Source organism: Oncorhynchus mykiss, chromosome 13, assembly GCF_057628025.1.
Source record: "Oncorhynchus mykiss isolate SJ-2025 chromosome 13, ASM5762802v1, whole genome shotgun sequence".
NCBI classification, from domain to species: domain Eukaryota; kingdom Metazoa; phylum Chordata; class Actinopteri; order Salmoniformes; family Salmonidae; genus Oncorhynchus; species Oncorhynchus mykiss.
The window spans coordinates 34023392-34041771 of NC_143034.1; the positions used below are offsets into that span (position 1 = coordinate 34023392).

General features: G+C 40.6%; 1 protein-coding gene and 1 long non-coding RNA gene across 4 annotated transcripts in view; one reads left to right on the forward strand and one right to left on the reverse strand.

Annotated features, from left to right (window-relative positions):
• LOC110486056 (spectrin beta chain, non-erythrocytic 1) overlaps positions 1–12373 on the forward strand; it is a 107905-nt gene extending 95532 nt beyond the window's left edge. For all 3 annotated transcript variants that reach the window (XM_036942361.2, XM_090196059.1, XM_036942362.2), the window contains 5 exons: positions 4227–4281; positions 6430–6644; positions 6823–6996; positions 8844–8886; positions 9300–12373. In XM_036942361.2, the coding sequence (XP_036798256.2) occupies positions 4227–4281; positions 6430–6644; positions 6823–6996; positions 8844–8886; positions 9300–9518 (706 nt within the window). In that variant the 3' untranslated portion in view covers positions 9519–12373. The remainder of the gene's footprint in view (positions 1–4226; positions 4282–6429; positions 6645–6822; positions 6997–8843; positions 8887–9299) is intronic.
• Positions 5923–9404, reverse strand: LOC149978836 (uncharacterized). Its single transcript, XR_016485846.1, has 2 exons — positions 9280–9404; positions 5923–6654 (listed from the first exon to the last, which is right to left on the reverse strand). It is a non-coding gene; the product is annotated as an uncharacterized LOC149978836 (long non-coding RNA).
• Positions 12374–18380: the final 6007 nt, after the last annotated feature.

The following is an 18380-nucleotide window of genomic DNA, read 5'->3' on the forward strand; positions in this document are numbered from 1 at the left end:
TCACCTTTATTTAACCAGGTAGGCTAGTTGAGAACAAGTTCTCATTTACAACTGCGACATGGCCAAGATAAAGCAAAGCAGTTCGACATATACAACAACACAGAGTTACACATGGAATAAACAAACATACAGTCAATAATACAGTAGGGAAAAAAAGAAGTGTATATATTGTGAGCGGACCAAGTAATTGGGCGTCACTCTAAAGCGGGATGGTGGAATAAACGAGTCAGGAGTAGGTTTTCTTGATTGAACACAGTTCTCTATTGAGGGCATTTGGTCAACACAAACACTCCAACATAATCAATGAAAATCTTCCAAGGAAAACATACATCTTCTTCTCCAGATGAACCAGGAACACAATAGGATTATCTTTAAACTACAACAAAAGTCACGGGATTGTCACCGTCTTAGTGGTTCTTCCTGGATAGCTCCTCTCTCTCGGTGGCCATCTTCCAGAGATAGTTTTCCCCTTCTCTGCTGGTTTCATTCTCTCTCTTATAGGGGAAGGAGAATATGTCATTAGTACCGTCAGCTGTGCTTAATTGCCTCTGGTTACCTTGTCTCCCATGCCTTGTTGGGCTACTATCCGTGAGCCCAGCCTGCCCTCTGGTGGTCCTTCCACAATACAGTGTGTGCAAATGAGGTAAGATAAGGGAGGTAAGGCAATAAAATAGGCCATAGTGGCGAGGTAATTACAATATAGCAATTAAAACACTGGAGTGGTAGATGTGCAGAAGATGAATGTGCAAGTAGAGATACTGGGGTGCAAAGGAACTAAATAAATAAATACAGTATGGGGATGAGGTAGTTGGATGGGCTATTTACAGATGGGCTATGTACAGGTGAAATGATCTGTGAGCTGCTCTGACAGCTGGTGCTTGAAGTTAGTGAGTGAGATATGAGTCTCCAGCTTCAGCGATTTTTACAGTTCGTTCCAGTCATTGGCAGCAGAACTGGAAGGAAAGGCGGCCAAAGGAGGAATTGGCTTTGGGGGTGACCAGTGAAATATACCTGCTGGAGCATGTGCTGCGGCTGGGTGCTGCTATGGTGACCAGTGAATTGAGATAAGGCGGAGCGTTACCTAGCAAAGACTTGTAGATGACCTGGAGCCAGTGGGTTTGGCGACGAGTATGAGCGAGGGCCAGCCAATGAGAGCATACAGGTCGCAGTGGTGGGTAGTATATGGGGCTTTGGTGACAAAACGGATGGCACTGTGATAGACTGCATCCAATTTGTTGAGTAGAGTGTTGGAGGCTATTTTGAAAATGACATCGCCGAAGTCGAGGATCGGTAGGATAGTCAGTTTTACGAGGGTATGTTTGGCAGCATGAGTGAAGGATGCTTTGTTGCGAAATAGGAAGCCGATTCTAGATTTAATTTTGGATTGGAGATGCTTAATGTGGCTCTGGAAAGAGAGTTTACAGTCTAATCAGACACCTAGGTATTTGTTGTTGTCCACCTAGGTCAGAACCGTCCAGAGTAGTGATGCTGGATGGGCGGGCAGGTGCTGGCAGCGATCGGTTGAAGAGCATGCATTTAGTTTTACTAGCATTTAAGAGCAGTTGGAGGCCACGGAAGGAGAGTTGTATGGCATTGAAGCTCGTCTGGAGGTTAGTTCGCACAGTGTCCAAAGAAGGGCCAGAGGTATACAGAATGGTGTCAGCTGCGTAGAGGTGGATCAGAGAATCACCAGCAGCAAGAGCGACATCATTGATGCATACAGAGAAGAGTCGGCCCAAGATTTGAATTGACAATTGACTCAAATGATGTCAATTAGCCTAACGGAAGCTTCTAAAGCCATGACATAATTTTCTGGCATTTTCCGAGTTGTTTAAAGGCACAGTCAACTTAGTGTATGTAAACTTCTGACCCTGTGGAATTGTGATTACAGTGAATTATAAGTGAAATAATCTGTCTGTAAACAATTGTTGGAAAAATTACTTGTGTCCTGCGCAAAGTAGATATCCTAACCGACTTTCCAAAACTATACTTAACACGAAATTTGTGGAGTGATTGAAAAACAAGTTTAAATGACTCCAACCTAAGTGTATGTAAACTTCCGACTTCAACTGTATATGTAAAGATAAGATTCAATTAAGAATAGTCTGATGGGTGACAATATTAGCCTGTCACTTGTGAATGATATATTATCACTTGTGAATCATGCCCAGCATAAGAAACTGCATTTTTTTTTTCTAATCGTAGTCACACACCTTATGTAGCCTAGCCCATATGCCTATATGTTTTGATAAGGTTAGTATCACAATTAAAGTGGCCAAATAACTTCTTAAAATTAAACACGTTAATCCGCTTTACAAAGGCGTTAAGAGCCTAACTGGCATGCATAAACAGAGCGTGAGTTTCAAGTTTGGGGTAGATAATTTCACCATAAAAATGCACCTTTTTAATAATGTTTTTTTTATAATGGTGTTTTCCCGCTAATGGAACATTCGCGCTTATAGCCTACTGCCATGTGTACATTGCTGTGCTTATAATGTGAAGAAATAGCCTAATAGTTTATTAACAATTTAAGCTAAATGTTCTGATCTGTTGCGTCAGCCAAATTTGTGTCAAATAATGTTTTGATGCTAGTGGTTGTATTAATTTGCAATCTATTGCAACCCACAACTGTCCCAGACTATGTTTGGAATATTTATTTCTCGCACAGAATAGAATATGTCGACTTTTGTACTATGCGGATAGTAGATTGACAAAGGCTAGTGCTTTTGCTGCTCGTTAGGCCTACTCATCTTGTTGGATTAGGATGCATCCCCGATGTGTCTGTCTTCACTTGTAGCCTGTGAGAAAGACCTGATCATGGGATGGAGAGCCATGTGAGTGATAGGTGTTTAGGAGCGCGCAGCACTCCGGGAGATGGGCACAACGCAGCACTCAGGGAGATGGACACAACGCAGCACTCAGGGAGAAGGGCACAATGCAGCACTCAGGGAGAAGGGCACAACACAGCACTCCGGCCACTGGCCACTAAAGGCATGGATTTTTTTTAGAGTGCATTACGGCCACAAATGGGATGCCACAGTGAAATCGAGGCATTATCAAGTGCTTGTCAAATTGTGAATGAAAGACTAATGAAGTGTTTACAGCCTGTGCAAAAAAACAAAGCAGAGCTCATGCTACTGTTTTCAAATCATCATTGGAGTCGCATCATGCAGCCTTACAATGTATTAAACATCAAAACATATAGCCCAACGTTTCTAGAAAACTAAAGTTACATTAATAACTCTAAATGAAGCATATAGGAGTACCTATTTCTTTGCTAATCGCTCAATACAGAATAGCCAAATGTGCGCACTCCCTCAAATCATTTTGGAAATAATATTTCGATTTTATTCAGCTTTGTTCAATTGTGGTCTTCATACTATAAAATAATATACAATAATGTCACAGAATTCTAAACAAATCTTGTCTGTTAAATGAACTAGTGTAGCCCACAGCCATTTGGCATAGCCAGATCAGGACCTAACATAAGGACATATATGTTGAGTATGTTATTCTGTTCTTCTGAAATAGACTACATTTTCTTCGTATCAAGCTTCTTTAGACCTGTCTACAATAAATCATGGATTTATTGTGAAGGTGTAGGCTATATTACATGGATTTATTATACTTTTTAAAATGTAGATGTTCTCAAGGTCTGCATTGTTAGCTTGTAGGCTATGTGTGAAACCCAGGAGATGAATGGTCAATTACCGTGAGACCAGTTATTTCCTTGACAATCACTGGCTGACGAAATGTTGTAACTGCCACCGCCCTAGTAGCAGTGTTGGTAAAGAAACAGACAAGGGTGTGTTTCCCAAAGCCATCATAGCTAATGTAGTATGTTACTTATCTCAAAGACCCAGACTCATTCCACTCCCAGACTCATTCCAATCGTAGAATAACAAAGTGCTTCCTTTTACGTATTTCAGTGTTTCCCAAACTCTGTCATGGGGACCCCAGGGGGTTAACGTTTAGGTTTTTGCCCTAGCACCACACAGTTGATTGAAATAATCAACTCATCATTAAGATTAGATTATTTGAATAATCTTTGTAGTGCTAGGGCAAAGAACCAACATGTGCACTCATCAAACAATTGTGACTCTTTCAAGTAAATTAAGTTAGCGATGAAAATCACCACAGGCAAGTTGTTAGGTAGCTCATGGACACTTACTCATCTTCATTGACTCGCTTCCTGATTATCCCTTTCTACTTTATATTCTCCACAGTGGAGTAGAGAACGGACTGCAGAACGGACTGCCCTCAGACCAGGATTCTCCACAGGTAAGTCACTGCTCCAAAGTTTACTACCAAAAATATGCCAGCTTTTAGGGTCAATAGACTGACTAGGGCCTTACTTCTCAGAGCATTACATTGTTAAATCTCACCTAAGGTGCATTGTTTGCATCTGAGGCGTTTACCAGAAAACATAATTGCATTAAAGCTGAAGAATGAATATTAATATATTGAAATATTTTATGTATTAAATATAAATTACATTATTTTGGTGTGAAGGCCCAACCATGCCTCTTCAAATTATAATAATAGTTAATGTTGGTGCATGACCCCACTGGTGTCAAGGCCACCTCTTATGTAGGTTAATCTGCATTTTGTCCTGCGCTACCCTGTCATTCCAGTACTTATTCAATCACTACTAATGACAAACTAAGACCCAAGCATATGTAGAACAATGAAGCAGCAATTCCTGCTTGTGCATGCCTGTCACATATTTTTAAAACTAAAAGCATTGTATTTGGGACAAATCATTCACTAAACCCTAAACCTCAACCAAATCTTGTAATGAAAAATGTGGAAATTTAGCAAGTTGAGTTGACTAAACTGCTTGGAGTAACCTTGGATTGTAAACTGTCATTGTCAAAACATATTGATACAACAGTAGCTAAGATGGGGAGAAGTCTGTCCATAGTAAAGGGCTGCTGCTCAACCTTCTTAACAGCACTATCAACAAGGCAGATCCTACTGGCCCTAGTTTTGTCGCACCTGGACTACTGATTAGTCGTGTGGTCAGGTGCCACAAACCGGGACTTAGCAATTAGCTCAAAACAGGGCAGCAGAGATTGCTTGTCAATCTCTCCTGGCTCAAAGCGGAGGAGGGATTGACTTCATCATTACTTGTATTCTCATATATACTCATGTATACTCATAAGAGGTATTCACATGTATTCACATGTTGAATGCACCGAGCTGTCTGTTTTGAACTACTGGCGCACAGCTCGGACACCCATGCATACCCCACAAGGCATGCCACAAGCGGTCTCTTCACAGTCCCCAAGTCCAGAACAGACTATGGGAGGTGCACAGTACTAAATAGAGCCATGACTACATGGAACTCTATTCCACATCAAGTAACTGATGCAAGCAGTAAAATTTGATTTGAAGAAACAGATAAAAATACACCTTATGGAACTGCGGGGACTGTGAAGCAACACAAACATGTACAGAGACACATGCATACACACGATAACATACACACTATACACACACGAACACATGGATTTTGTACTGTTGATATGTGGTAGTGGTGGAGTAGGGGCCTGAGGGCAGACAGTGTGTTGTGAAATCTGTGAATGTATTGTAATGTTTTTAAAATTGTATAACTGCCTTCATTTTGCTGGACCCCAGGAAGAGATAATGGGGATCCATAATAAATACAAATACAAATCATTGGTATGGTGATACAGTGCAGACCAGGGTTCAAATACTATTTAGGGTAATTTAATTACTTTTAAAGACATTCCAAAGTAAATATTCATAATTTTAAATGTTATTTTTAAGACAAATAGTTGATTATTGGAATGTATTAGGAAATACACGTGGTATGTATTTTAAAACTCAAATACACTTCCATGCATGTAACTCGGGCATTTTATTACATTTCAGGAGAAGACCCAGACGCAGACAGTGTCAAAGTAACAAATGTTTATTACTAGTACATGGGGCAAGCAAAACGACAGGTCAAGGGCAGGCAGAGGTCAGTAATCCAGGGTGGTGTGACAAGGTACAGAATGGCAGTCAGGGTCAGGGCAGGCAGAATGGTCAAAACCGGGGAAACTAGCAAACAGGAACTAGAAAAAGACAGGAGCAAGAGGAAAAACACTGGTAGGCTTGACGAACAGAACAAACTGGCAACATACAAACACAGGTATAAGTACACTGGGGATAATGGGGAAGATGGGTGACACCTAGAGGGGAGGTGGAGACAAGAGAAACAGACCAAGGTGTAACAGTACCCCCACCCCCTCCAGGGGCGCTACCTGGCGTCCTACCTGGGCGCATACCTGGTTGACTCAATCACAACATTCTTTGTCCAAATACAATTCAGAAACCAAAAGAGCTATTAGCGTTGCATACTCTAGTTTTAAGGCATGATTGGGGAAATGATTGGGCTCTCTCTCTCTCACACACACACAGAACGGCTTGGATAGAGTTGAGATCATGAATGGAGTGGCGGAGCAGAACTCAAAGGACCCGAGCCCCATTCCCTCACCCACAGCCGACCGGCGGGTCAAGGGCAGCCTGTCCTCCACGTTGCCGACCCAGAACCACGATTCGCCTGTGGCTCAGCTGGAGGGCTTCCTGCATCGCAAGCATGAATGGGAGGGACACAACAAGAAGGCCTCAAGCAGGTATGGTGAACTGTATCAAAAGAGAGAATCCAAATAGCATTGTTTGGAAGAAGTCATTTAATTATACAGTTTATTTTTTATGTAAATAGATTATTTTAAGGAAGGTAACTTGTGTTGTACAATACATCCCAGGCTCACAATGACTTTTTTCCCAGGCTCACAAAGCTCTCTTTTTCAGATCATGGCATAACGTGTACTGCGTTATCAACAATCAGGAAATGGGCTTCTACAAAGACAACAAGGGTGCTGGTCAAGGCATCCCCTACCATAATGCGATTCCGATCAGTCTAATCGGGGCTGTGTGTGATGTGGCCATGGACTACAAAAAAAAGAAGCATGTCTTCAAACTCAGGTAAAAAATTTGAGTGGTGTTCATGTTTCTTCTCATGGAATCACCCCAGAAGTGGATCCTCTCAGTTGCACTTCTTTACGCTATCTGCTTCGGTCTAAATCAGATTTCTTAATGTTCTAATTCATTTTGTTAGAACCAGTTCAGTTTAATGACTGCCATTTCAGAATGTTTTTTTTTGCAAATGTTGCTATCCGAATCTCTTTTGAGTCTGAAATACACTGCTCAAAAAAATAAAGGGAACACTTAAACAACACAATGTAACTCCAAGTCAATCACACTTCTGTGAAATCAAACTGTCTACTTAGGATGCAACACTGATTGACAATAAATTTCACATGCTGTTGTGCAAATGGAATAGACAACAGGTGGAAATTATAGCCAATTGGAAAGACACCCCAAATAAGGAGTGGTTCTGCAGGTGGTGACCACAGACCACTTCTCAGTTCCTATGCTTCCTGGCTGATGTTTTGGTCACTTTTGAATGCTGGCGGTGCTTTCACTCTAGTGGTAGCATGAGACGGAGTCTACAACCCACACAAGTAGCTCAGGTAGTGCATCTCATCCAGGATGGCACATCAATGCGAGCTGTGGCAAGAAGGTTTGCTGTGTCTGTCAGCGTAGTGTCCAGAGCATGGAGGCGCTACCAGGAGACAGGCCAGTACATCAGGAGACGTGGAGGAGGCCGTAGGAGGGCAACAACCCAGCAGCAAGACCACTACCTCCACCTTTGTGCAAGCAGGAGCAGGAGGAGCACTGCCAGAGCCCTGCAAAATGACCTCCAGCAGGCCACAAATGTGCATGTGTCTGCTCAAACGGTCAGAAACAGACTCCATGAGGGTGGTATGAGGGCCCAACTTCCACAGGTGGGGGTTGTGCTTACAGCCCAACACCGTGCAGGACGTTTGGCATTTGCCAGAGAACACCAAGATTGGCAAATTCGCCACTGGCGTCCTGTGCTCTTTACAGATGAAAGCAGGTTCACACTGAGCACATGTGACAGACATGACAGAGTCTGGAGACGCTGTGGAGAACGTTCTGCTGCCTGCAACATCCTCCAGCATGACCGGTTTGGCGGTGGGTCAGTCATGGTGTGGGGTGGCATTTCTTTGGGGGGCCGCACAGCCCTCCATGTGCTCACCAGAGGTAGCCTGACTGCCATTAGGTACCGAGATGAGATCCTCAGACCCCTTGTGAGACCATATGCTGATGCGGTTGGCCCTGGGTTCCTCTTAATGCAAGACGATGCTAGACCTCATGTGGCTGGAGTGTGTCAGCAGTTCCTGCAAGAGGAAGACATTGATGCATTGGGGACCGCCCGTTCCCCAGACTTGAATCCAATTGAGCACATCTGGGACATCATGTCTCGCTCCATCCACCATCCACTGTGTGTTGCACCACAGACTGTCCAGGAGTTGGCGGATGCTTTAGTCCAGGTCTGGGAGGAGATCCCTCAGGAGACCATCCGCCACCTCATCAGGAGCATGCCCAGGCGTTGTAGGGAGGTCATACAGGCACGTGGAGGCCACACACACTACTGAGCCTCATTTTGACTTGTTTTAAGGACATTACATCAAAGTTGGATCAGCCTGTAGTGTGGTTTTCCACTTTAATTTTGAGTGTGACTCCAAATCCAGACCTCCATGGGTTGATAAATTTGATTTCCATTGATAATTTTTGTGTGATTTTGTTGTCAGCACATTCAACTATGTAAAGAAAAAAGTATTTATTAAGAATATTTCATTCATTCCGATCTAGGATGTGTTATTTTATTGTTCCCTTTATTTTTTTAAGCAGTGTATATATGTTTATTAAGTTACCAAAAAAAAAATTTTTTTTTTTCTTCTCAGAGTTGCTGATGGAAATGAGTATCTCTTCCAAGCCAAAGAAGAGGTAAGTCGGCTTCCTTTGTTTACCATTTTGTGTAATTGTGTTAAATATTGTTTCGGTAGGCCAAAACAAAACAGTGGGTATACTGTAAAACAAATGAACAACAACTTTTGTATAGAGGCCCTGTTCTTGACTACCCAACCTAATTATTGGGCTAGTTGTTAAACTGGCCTCCACTACCTTGCATGCACCTATTCTTCTAGGGTGAGTTTCCCCAAAATTCCCTAGCTAATGTGGCACTTTATATGTCATGACGACCCAGACTCAGTACTTCTTTGCCAAAGTACTTCTTTGGCAAATTTCATTCACTTATAAACATATATCTTTACAATTGCCATTCTCTTTTTGAGACAGAGAAAGCACAACATTAGCTAAAAAAGTGCTTAGGAAACTGACCTTTCAATGACCCCTTACAGGAGGAGATGAGCACATGGATCCAGGCCATTCTGAACGCGGGGACACCTGACAAGGTATCGATTACGCCCAGCAACCAGAGCACTCCGGCGTCGAGCCGAGCCCAGACCCTGCCCGTCACTGTCACCCTCACCACCGAATCCAGCCCGGGCAAGCGGGAGAAAGACAAGGAAAAGGACAAGGAGAAGCGATTCAGCCTCTTTGGCAAGAAAAAACTATAAAGTTTCTCAGCAATGAAGACATTCTCTTTTCTTTTAGTGCAGCATTGTTTTTACTTTACTTCTTTTTAATTTTTGTCTGTCCAGCCACAATGATATTCCTGCTCAACTACACCACATGCTGTGTTTAATGTTCCTGGAATTGGGTAAAACTGTTGATGAGACTTGAAATACAAATGTAAATGAAACATTTGAACTTTGTTTGTTAGTGTCAAGGTGTATCTGGCAGGTTCCATCATGAAATAGATTTGGTAATATCATGAGGACCATTTAATTTTTTTTTACCTTTAATTATTTACTTGTAAAAAAATGTGTTTTGTGTGTTTTTGTGCTTTTTGTCATTGTGTTTTGTTAAAATGGGTCTGAGTATTTAAACATTTCCTCAATTTTGTGAGGGTGTCTTCAAGAGGCAGGCCTACATTTTTTTTCTGTTGAAAAGGGAGACAACATTACTTCAAAATAATTCCTTTTTGTGACTGGACATACACATATTGAATAAAGAATTTAATTAAACTTTTCAACATAATTTACTATGATTCTTACTTGAAAACAAACAACCTCGAGAAAATATCAGGCTCCACAAGGGCATAGCTAGCCAGCATTATGAATAAGCGCATTTCTTTTTTTGGTCAAGATAAGCCTAACAATACACCTTTAATTGAAACAAGATGAATATCTTTAAATTATTCCCTCATCGAGTAATGTTTTACATATACAGTGCCTTGCGAAAGTATTCGGCCCCCTTGAACTTTGCGACCTTTTGCCACATTTCAGGCTTCAAACATAAAGATATAAAACTGTATTTTTTTGTGAAGAATCAACAACAAGTGGGACACAATCATGAAGTGGAACGACATTTATTGGATATTTCAAACTTTTTTAACAAATCAAAAACTGAAAAATTGGGCGTGCAAAATTATTCAGCCCCCTTAAGTTAATACTTTGTAGCGCCACCTTTTGCTGCGATTACAGCTGTAAGTCGCTTGGGGTATGTCTCTATCAGTTTTGCACATCGAGAGACTGACATTTTTTCCCATTCCTCCTTGCAAAACAGCTCGAGCTCAGTGAGGTTGGATGGAGAGCATTTGTGAACAGCAGTTTTCAGTTCTTTCCACAGATTCTCGATTGGATTCAGGTCTGGACTTTGACTTGGCCATTCTAACACCTGGATATGTTTATTTTTTAACCATTCCATTGTAGATTTTGCTTTATGTTTTGGATCATTGTCTTGTTGGAAGACAAATCTCCGTCCCAGTCTCAGGTCTTTTGCAGACTCCATCAGGTTTTCTTCCAGAATGGTCCTGTATTTGGCTCCATCCATCTTCCCATCAATTTTAACCATCTTCGCTGTCCCTGCTGAAGAAAAGCAGGCCCAAACCATGATGCTGCCACCACCATGTTTGACAGTGGGGATGGTGTGTTCAGCTGTGTTGCTTTTACGCCAAACATAACGTTTTGCATTGTTGCCAAAAAGTTAAATTTTGGTTTCATCTGACCAGAGCACCTTCTTCCACATGTTTGGTGTGTCTCCCAGGTGGCTTGTGGCAAACTTTAAATGACACTTTATGGATATCTTTAAGAAATGTCTTTCTTCTTGCCACGCTTCCATAAAGGCCAGATTTGTGCAATATACGACTGATTGTTGTCCTATAGACAGAGTCTCCCACCTCAGCTGTAGATCTCTGCAGTTCATTCAGAGTGATCATGGGCCTCTTGGCTGCATCTCTGATCAGTCTTCTCCTTGTATGAGCTGAAAGTTTAGAGGGACGGCCAGGTCTTGGTAGATTTGCAGTGGTCTGATACTCCTTCCATTTCAATATTATCGCTTGCACAGTGCTCCTTGGGATGTTTAAAGCTTGGGAAATATTTTTGTATCCAAATCCGGCTTTAAACTTCTTCACAACAGTATCTCGGACCTGCCTGGTGTGTTCCTTGTTCTTCATGATGCTCTCTGCGCTTTTAACGGACCTCTGAGACTATCACAGTGCAAGTGCATTTATACGGAGACTTGATTACACACAGGTGTATTGTATTTATCATCATTAGTCATTTAGGTCAACATTGGATCGTTCAGAGATCCTCACTGAACTTCTGGAGAGAGTTTGCTGCACTGAAAGTAAAGGGGCTGAATAATTTTGCACGCCCAATTTTTCAGTTTTTGATTTGTTAAAAAAGTTTGAAATATCCAGTAAATGTCGTTCCACTTCATGATTGTGTCCCACTTGTTGTTGATTCTTCACAAAGAAATACAGTTTTATATCTTTATGTTTGAAGCCTGAAATGTGGCAAAAGGTCGCAAAGTTCAAGGGGGCCGAACACTTTCGCAAGGCACTGTATCATGGACCGGTAATTTTTTTTTCTCCTTTGTTTACCTTTGTCCCTCTTGAGTTGCATCATAATATATGTTTCCAAATAATAATAGTTGGTTACAGATTATAAAATAAGTATATATAACAAACACTTTAAAGCATTGATGTTAAATGGAAATGTGGAAATTCAGCATTTACTGCAAAAAAAGGTTGCTTGCTTGTTGGCTCTAGCACTGCACATTATAATTTTTGCTATGTTATCCTGTTTTTTGATACATAGTGTGCATTTCTTTGTCACTGTATCTATTGTATTGAGAAAAAAAACATCTTACTGCACAATCAGAAATTATGTAATAGGAATGAAATGCTTTGCAATGCCTGGGTCTTTGGGCATATGGAATATTGACCCGGATTTCTGATGTATGAAACTGCACCTGTAGATCTCTCTCTCTCGCTCGCTCTTTCTCTCTCTCTCTCGCTCTTTCTCTCTCTCTCTCTTTTTTATATATAATAATGTGCGATGTCATTAAAATGCTATTAAACATTATAGTTTGTGTGCTATCTATGGTTTTGGAAAGTGGAGCTCGTCTGCTTGAAAATGTTGAACCTTGCTGTAATCTAATGAGTACTTTAAGTCTACTCTGTCTGCTCTGTGCAATCAATGTAACTAAATACACATTCAAAGTTCAAATGCCCTAGTCTATAACTTCAATACAGAGGACCTTATTGTGAAGTGCTGGTCATATTTTTGTTAACCCAACAACAGCCCAAAATTCCTAATAACCCATCTGCAACTGCCCTACTATATGTGAAAATCTGAGGCCCACACCGCACCCTAACCCACAAACACAGAAAATGCACTGTAGAGATGCTGGAAAAATGTTTTGACGGGGTGCAGGATATTTTTTTTTTACCGCCACTAGGCCTTTGTTTCTTATAATTTCCAACATTTTGATAGGCTATTTGTTCGTCAACTTGTCTATAATTAGCTACAAGCAGCTTGTCTTCTGTCATACAGTGCCTTCAGAAAGTCTTCGTACCCTTTGACCTTTTCCACATTTTGTTCTTACAAAGTGGGATTCAAATGGATGTAATTGTCATTTTTTTGTCAGTCTACACAAAGTACTCTGTTAATCTAACATTTTATTTTTATTATGGAAAATAAAATACTATTATATCTTGATTAGATAAGTATTCAAAAATGTTTTTAAATGTTAAGTAAGTAAGTAAGTATTCAAATAGTGCGCAAGTATTCAGCTCGCTGATTCAATACATGTTAGAATCACCTTTGGCAGAGACTAAAGCTGTGAGTATTTCTGGGTAAGTCTCTAAGAACTTTGCACACCTGGATTGTACAATAGTTCCCAATTATTACTTTTTAAAATGTCAAACTCTGTCAAGTTGGTTGTTGATCATTACTAGACAGTCAATTTCAAGTCTTGCCATGTACAGTTGAAGTCGGAAGTTTACATACGCCTTAACCAAATACATTTTAACTCAGTTTTTCATAATTCCTGACATTTAATCAGAGTAAAAATTAGGATCACTTTATTTTAAGAATGTGAAATGTCAGAATAATAGTAGAGTGATTTATTTCAGCTTTATTTATTTCATCAGAAGTACACTCAATTAGTATTTGGTAGCATTGCCTTTAAATTGTTTAACTTGAGTCAAACGTTTTGGGTAGCTTCCCACAATAAGTTGGGTGAATTTTGGCCCATTCCTCCTGACTGAGCTGGTTTGTAGGCCTCCTTGCTCACACATGCTTTTTCAGTTCTGCCCCAAATTTTCAATAGGATGAGGTTGGGGCTTTGTGATGGCCACTCCAATACCTTGATCTTGAGATGTTGCTTCAATATATCCACAATTTTCCTCCCTCATGATTGCAGTCTATTTTGTGAAGTGCACCAGTCCCTCCTGCAGCAAAGCACCCCCACAACATGATGCTACCACCCACGTGCTTCACGTTTGGGATGGTGTTCTTCGGCTTGCAAGCATCCCCCTTTTTCCTCCAAACATAACAATGGTCATTATGGCCAAACAGTTCTATTTTTGTTTCATCAGACCAGAAGATATTTCTCCAAAAAGTACAATCTTTGTCCCCATGTGCAGTTGAAAACCGTACTCTGGCTTTTTAATGGCTGTTTTGGAGCAGTGGCTTCTTCCTTGCTGAGCGGCCTTTCAGATTATGTCGATATAGGACTCGTATTACTGTGGATATAGATACTTTTGTACCTGTTTCCTCCGGCATCTTCACAAGGTCCTTTGCTGCTGTTCTGGGATTGATTTGCACTTTTTGCACCAAAGTATGTTCATCTCTAGGAGACAGAACGCGTCTCCCTCCTGAGCGGTATGATGGTGTTTATATTTGCGTACTATTGTTTGTACAACGTGGTACCTTCAGGCGTTTGGAAATTGCTCCCAAGGATGAACCAGACCAGACTACAATTTTTTGTCTGAGGTCTTGGCTGATTTCTTAAGATTTCCCCATGATGTCAAGCAAAGCACTGAGTTTGAAGGTAGGCCTTGAAATACATCCACAGGTACGCCCCAATTGACTCAAATGATGTAAATTAGCTTATCAGAAGCTACTAAAGCCATGACATAATTTTCTGGACTTTTCCAAGCTGTTTAAAGGCACAGTCAACTTAGTGTAAACTTCTGACCCACTGGAATTGTGATACAGTGAGTTATAAGTGAAATAATCTGTCTGTAAACAATTGTTGGAACAATTACAAAGTAGATGTCCTAACTGACTTGCCAAAACTATAATTTGTTAACAAGACATTTGTGGAGTGGTTGAAAAATGAGTTTTGATGACTCCAACCTAAGTGTGTGTAAAGTTCAACTGTATTTTCAAGACGATTTAAGTCAAAACTGTAACTACTCTCGTAAGCAACTTGCCTGTGCTTAGCTCTCTTCCGTTTATTTGTATCCTAAAAAAACTTCATAGTCCTTGCCAAAGACAAGCATACCCATAGCATGATGCAACCCCCAACAAGGTCTAAATCATGTTTAATGCACTCTGTAAGTAAACATTTTTGCAGTACTGTTTAAACTAGATGATAGGAACACTGTGGACATTTTTTCAGCAAGTTGCAACCTTGAAATACAGAAATAAATAGTTTTCCATAAAAAAGATCTAAATCATGTTTGATGCACTCTGTATAAGCATTTTTTTTGCAGGACTGTTTAAACAAGTTGATAGGAACACTGTGGACAATTTTCAGCAATTTCCTACTGTGAAGTACAAAATAAATACTTTTCAATAAACATGGTCTAAACATGTTTGATGCACTATGTAAGTAAAACATTCTGAAGTACTGTTTAAAACTAGATGATAGGAACACCTGTGGACAATTTTTAGCAAGTTGCAGCGTTGAAATACAGAAATAAACACTTTTCCATGAACATGGTCTAAATCGTGTTTGATGCACTCTGTAAGTAAACATTTTTGAAGTACTGTTTTAAACTAGATGATAGGAACACTGTGGACAATTTTTAGTAAGTTGCAGAGTTGAAATACAGACCTAAACACTTTTCCATCAACAAAGTCTAAATCGCGTTTGAAGCACTCGCTAAGCATATTTTTTTTTTGTAGTACTGTTTAAACAAGATGATTGGAACACTGTGGACAATTTTCAGCAAGTTGCAACGCTGAAATGCAGAAATAAACACTTTTCCATAAACAAGCTCTAAATCATGTTTGATGCACTCTGGATGAAAAACAAAATTGTTCTGCATATTCGAGATGATATGCACACTGTGGACAATTTTCAGGAAGTTGCAACATTGAAATGCAGAAATAACCACTTAAACTAGATTATAGGAACACTTTGGACAATTTTTAGCAATTTGCAACTTTGAAATACAGAAATAAACACTTTTCCATGAACAAGGTCTAAATCATATTTGATGCACTCTGCAATCAATTTTTTTGCAGGACTGTTGTTCCAATTCTATAAAATTATTTTGTATTTTTTCATGTTGAGAGCTCTAAATCCGGCGGAGAATATCACAGCGAGATTAAACTACTATTGCTGCATGCATCTGATGGACTCTCCCATAGTACCCAGGACAGCTGTGAGTTTCACAGGCATGGGAAATAGTTCCTTTGACACGTCACACCCTATGCAAATCTTTGTCTGAAACCTGACTCTTCAAGTCATTTCCGCTGAGAGAGTGTAGAGCAGAGGCATGGGGCTTCTTTGGCACTATAAGGCACTGCACCCTACAACATTCACAGAGCGCCAAAATGTCAGTCGGAACCGGTCCAGAAACTCTCAAAGTCTCCCAAATAAGGGACTTAACATCTAAGAGAAAAACACTCAATCAATGACCAAAGACAAGACTTAACTTATCCACCTATGGCAGGTATGTAGTTGCCAGAGACACTAATAATGGGTTATTATCCCACGTGTTGCTGATATTGCACTCCACAAATACATTAATGACAAACAACAACAGGCCTCACACAGCTATAGAAAGCTATAGGAATCACAAATAAGACATTTAAGTCATTTAGATAGTTAGTTCCTGACTAAGTGTCAAGCACATTTAAAGGTAGAGTCAGCTTTAAATATGACGTAGATGCAGAAGGTAAACAGTATAGTTGGTCAATTTCCACAACAACTAGGAGGAGCGTTAAAGCGCGAAGCTCAACTTCTCTGCTGTTTTTATCCCGTGGTCTAAATTACTTAAGTAAAAATACTTTAAAGTACTACTTAAAGATACACTCCGGGATCTTAATCACAACAAATTCTCACACATTGGATTTGTAACATATCACACTAATTGCAAAATTCATATGATATGTCATACGTATGGGAAAATTCATTTGATATTATACAAATTGCAAAATTCGTAACATATCACGAAATGGATGATGTGGTACACAATTGGATGACATAGTACACAGAAAACGGGGACCAGTTTTGGCTCGTGAACACCACTTTTAAAACTACTGGCTGAAATTATACAAAAGTTTGGGAGTGCATCTTTAAGTTGTTTTTATGAGGGTATCTGTATTTTACTATTTTATTTATTTATATTTTACTTCAGTCATTTTCTATGAAGTTATCTTGAGTACTTTTTCCACCACTGCCCGTGTGGCCACCACATTGTAAAAGTGTAAAGAGAACCCGTGCGTGCACATGTGCAGATACTGTGTGTAACCGTGTGGGAGCGAAGTCTTGCATCTTGCTCATAGCAATATCTGCTGGTTTCCTGGAAACAGATAAACACAAATACTGGTCTAAAAAGCAGTGGAGATTCTCCTTTGAAACTCCAGGACTAAACTCTGTATACTGTAAATCTGAGCATAGACCTTATTGTCACTGGCCCCCCTAGCTGTATAATACTTTAAAAACAAATATTTAAGATTTTCTCGGAAGTCTGTAGCTTTGATGTCGTGTGTAGATTCTCATCTCCGTAACCAAAGATCCCATTTTCACTTGAAAGAGACCTTATGAGCCATGACTGCCTGATGTATTTTCCCCTTCTTTCTGTTGATTTAGCTGTAATACTTTCTATGGTGAAGACATATTATTTTATAGTTTTTTTCTAAATGTCCTTTGATTTCACATCCAGCAGAAAATGAAACTTTTAGAACAGGTTTTATAATCTGAATCATACAACTGAATCATATTAAAATGGTCTAATTCACCACATGAAAATATGTTTATTTAAGCAATAAGACCCGAGGGGATGTGGTATATGGCCAATATAATCTAATTAAATTAAATCCAACTTTATTTGTCACATGCACTGAATACAACAAGTATAGACCTTACTGTGAAATGCTGAAGCTAGCCAGCTAACTACCAGCTATCAGTCAGCAAACCATTGCCAGCGGTCATCAGCTAACCTTCAGCTCGGAAAGTTCTCGTCAGTTCGAACAACGTGACTCTAACCAGAGGATAACGGACCTGTTATTTTTATCCCCGGATTCCCTACCGCAAACTGAACATTTTCATCTGGATCTTCACAACTAGCTAACCGCTCTTCGACGTCACCGCACGAAGTGGCAAAAACAGACTTACCCCCATCGCGACGTCCCCCAAAGGCTAACTTTCTAGCCCCTGCTATCTGCTTGCTTGCTAACCCGGTCTGGTAACTGCTAGCTTGCCTGCCCGGTCTGCTAACTGCCAGCCCCTGCTAACTGCTTGCTAACACGGCCTGCTAACTGCTAGCTTGCCCCGGTCTATTAACTGCTAGCTGCCGGCCCCGGCCTGCTACCTGCTAGCTTACCTGCGCGGTCTGTAACTGCTAGCCCATGCAAACTGCTTGCTTGCTAACCCGGCCTGCTAACTGCTAGCTTGTCCCGATCTACTAGCTGCTAGCTTGTTTAGCCCCAGCCTACTAACTGTTAGCTTGTTAGCCTGCTAACTGTCTGAATCACCGTGTCCCCAGCCAGCCCAACCACTCATATGTCATATGACCCATATGTTCACCTGGCTACGCATGCCTCTCTCTAATATCAATATGCCTTGTCCATTACTGTCCTGGTTAGTGATTACTGTCTTATTTCACTGTAGAGCCTCTAGCCCTGCTCCAA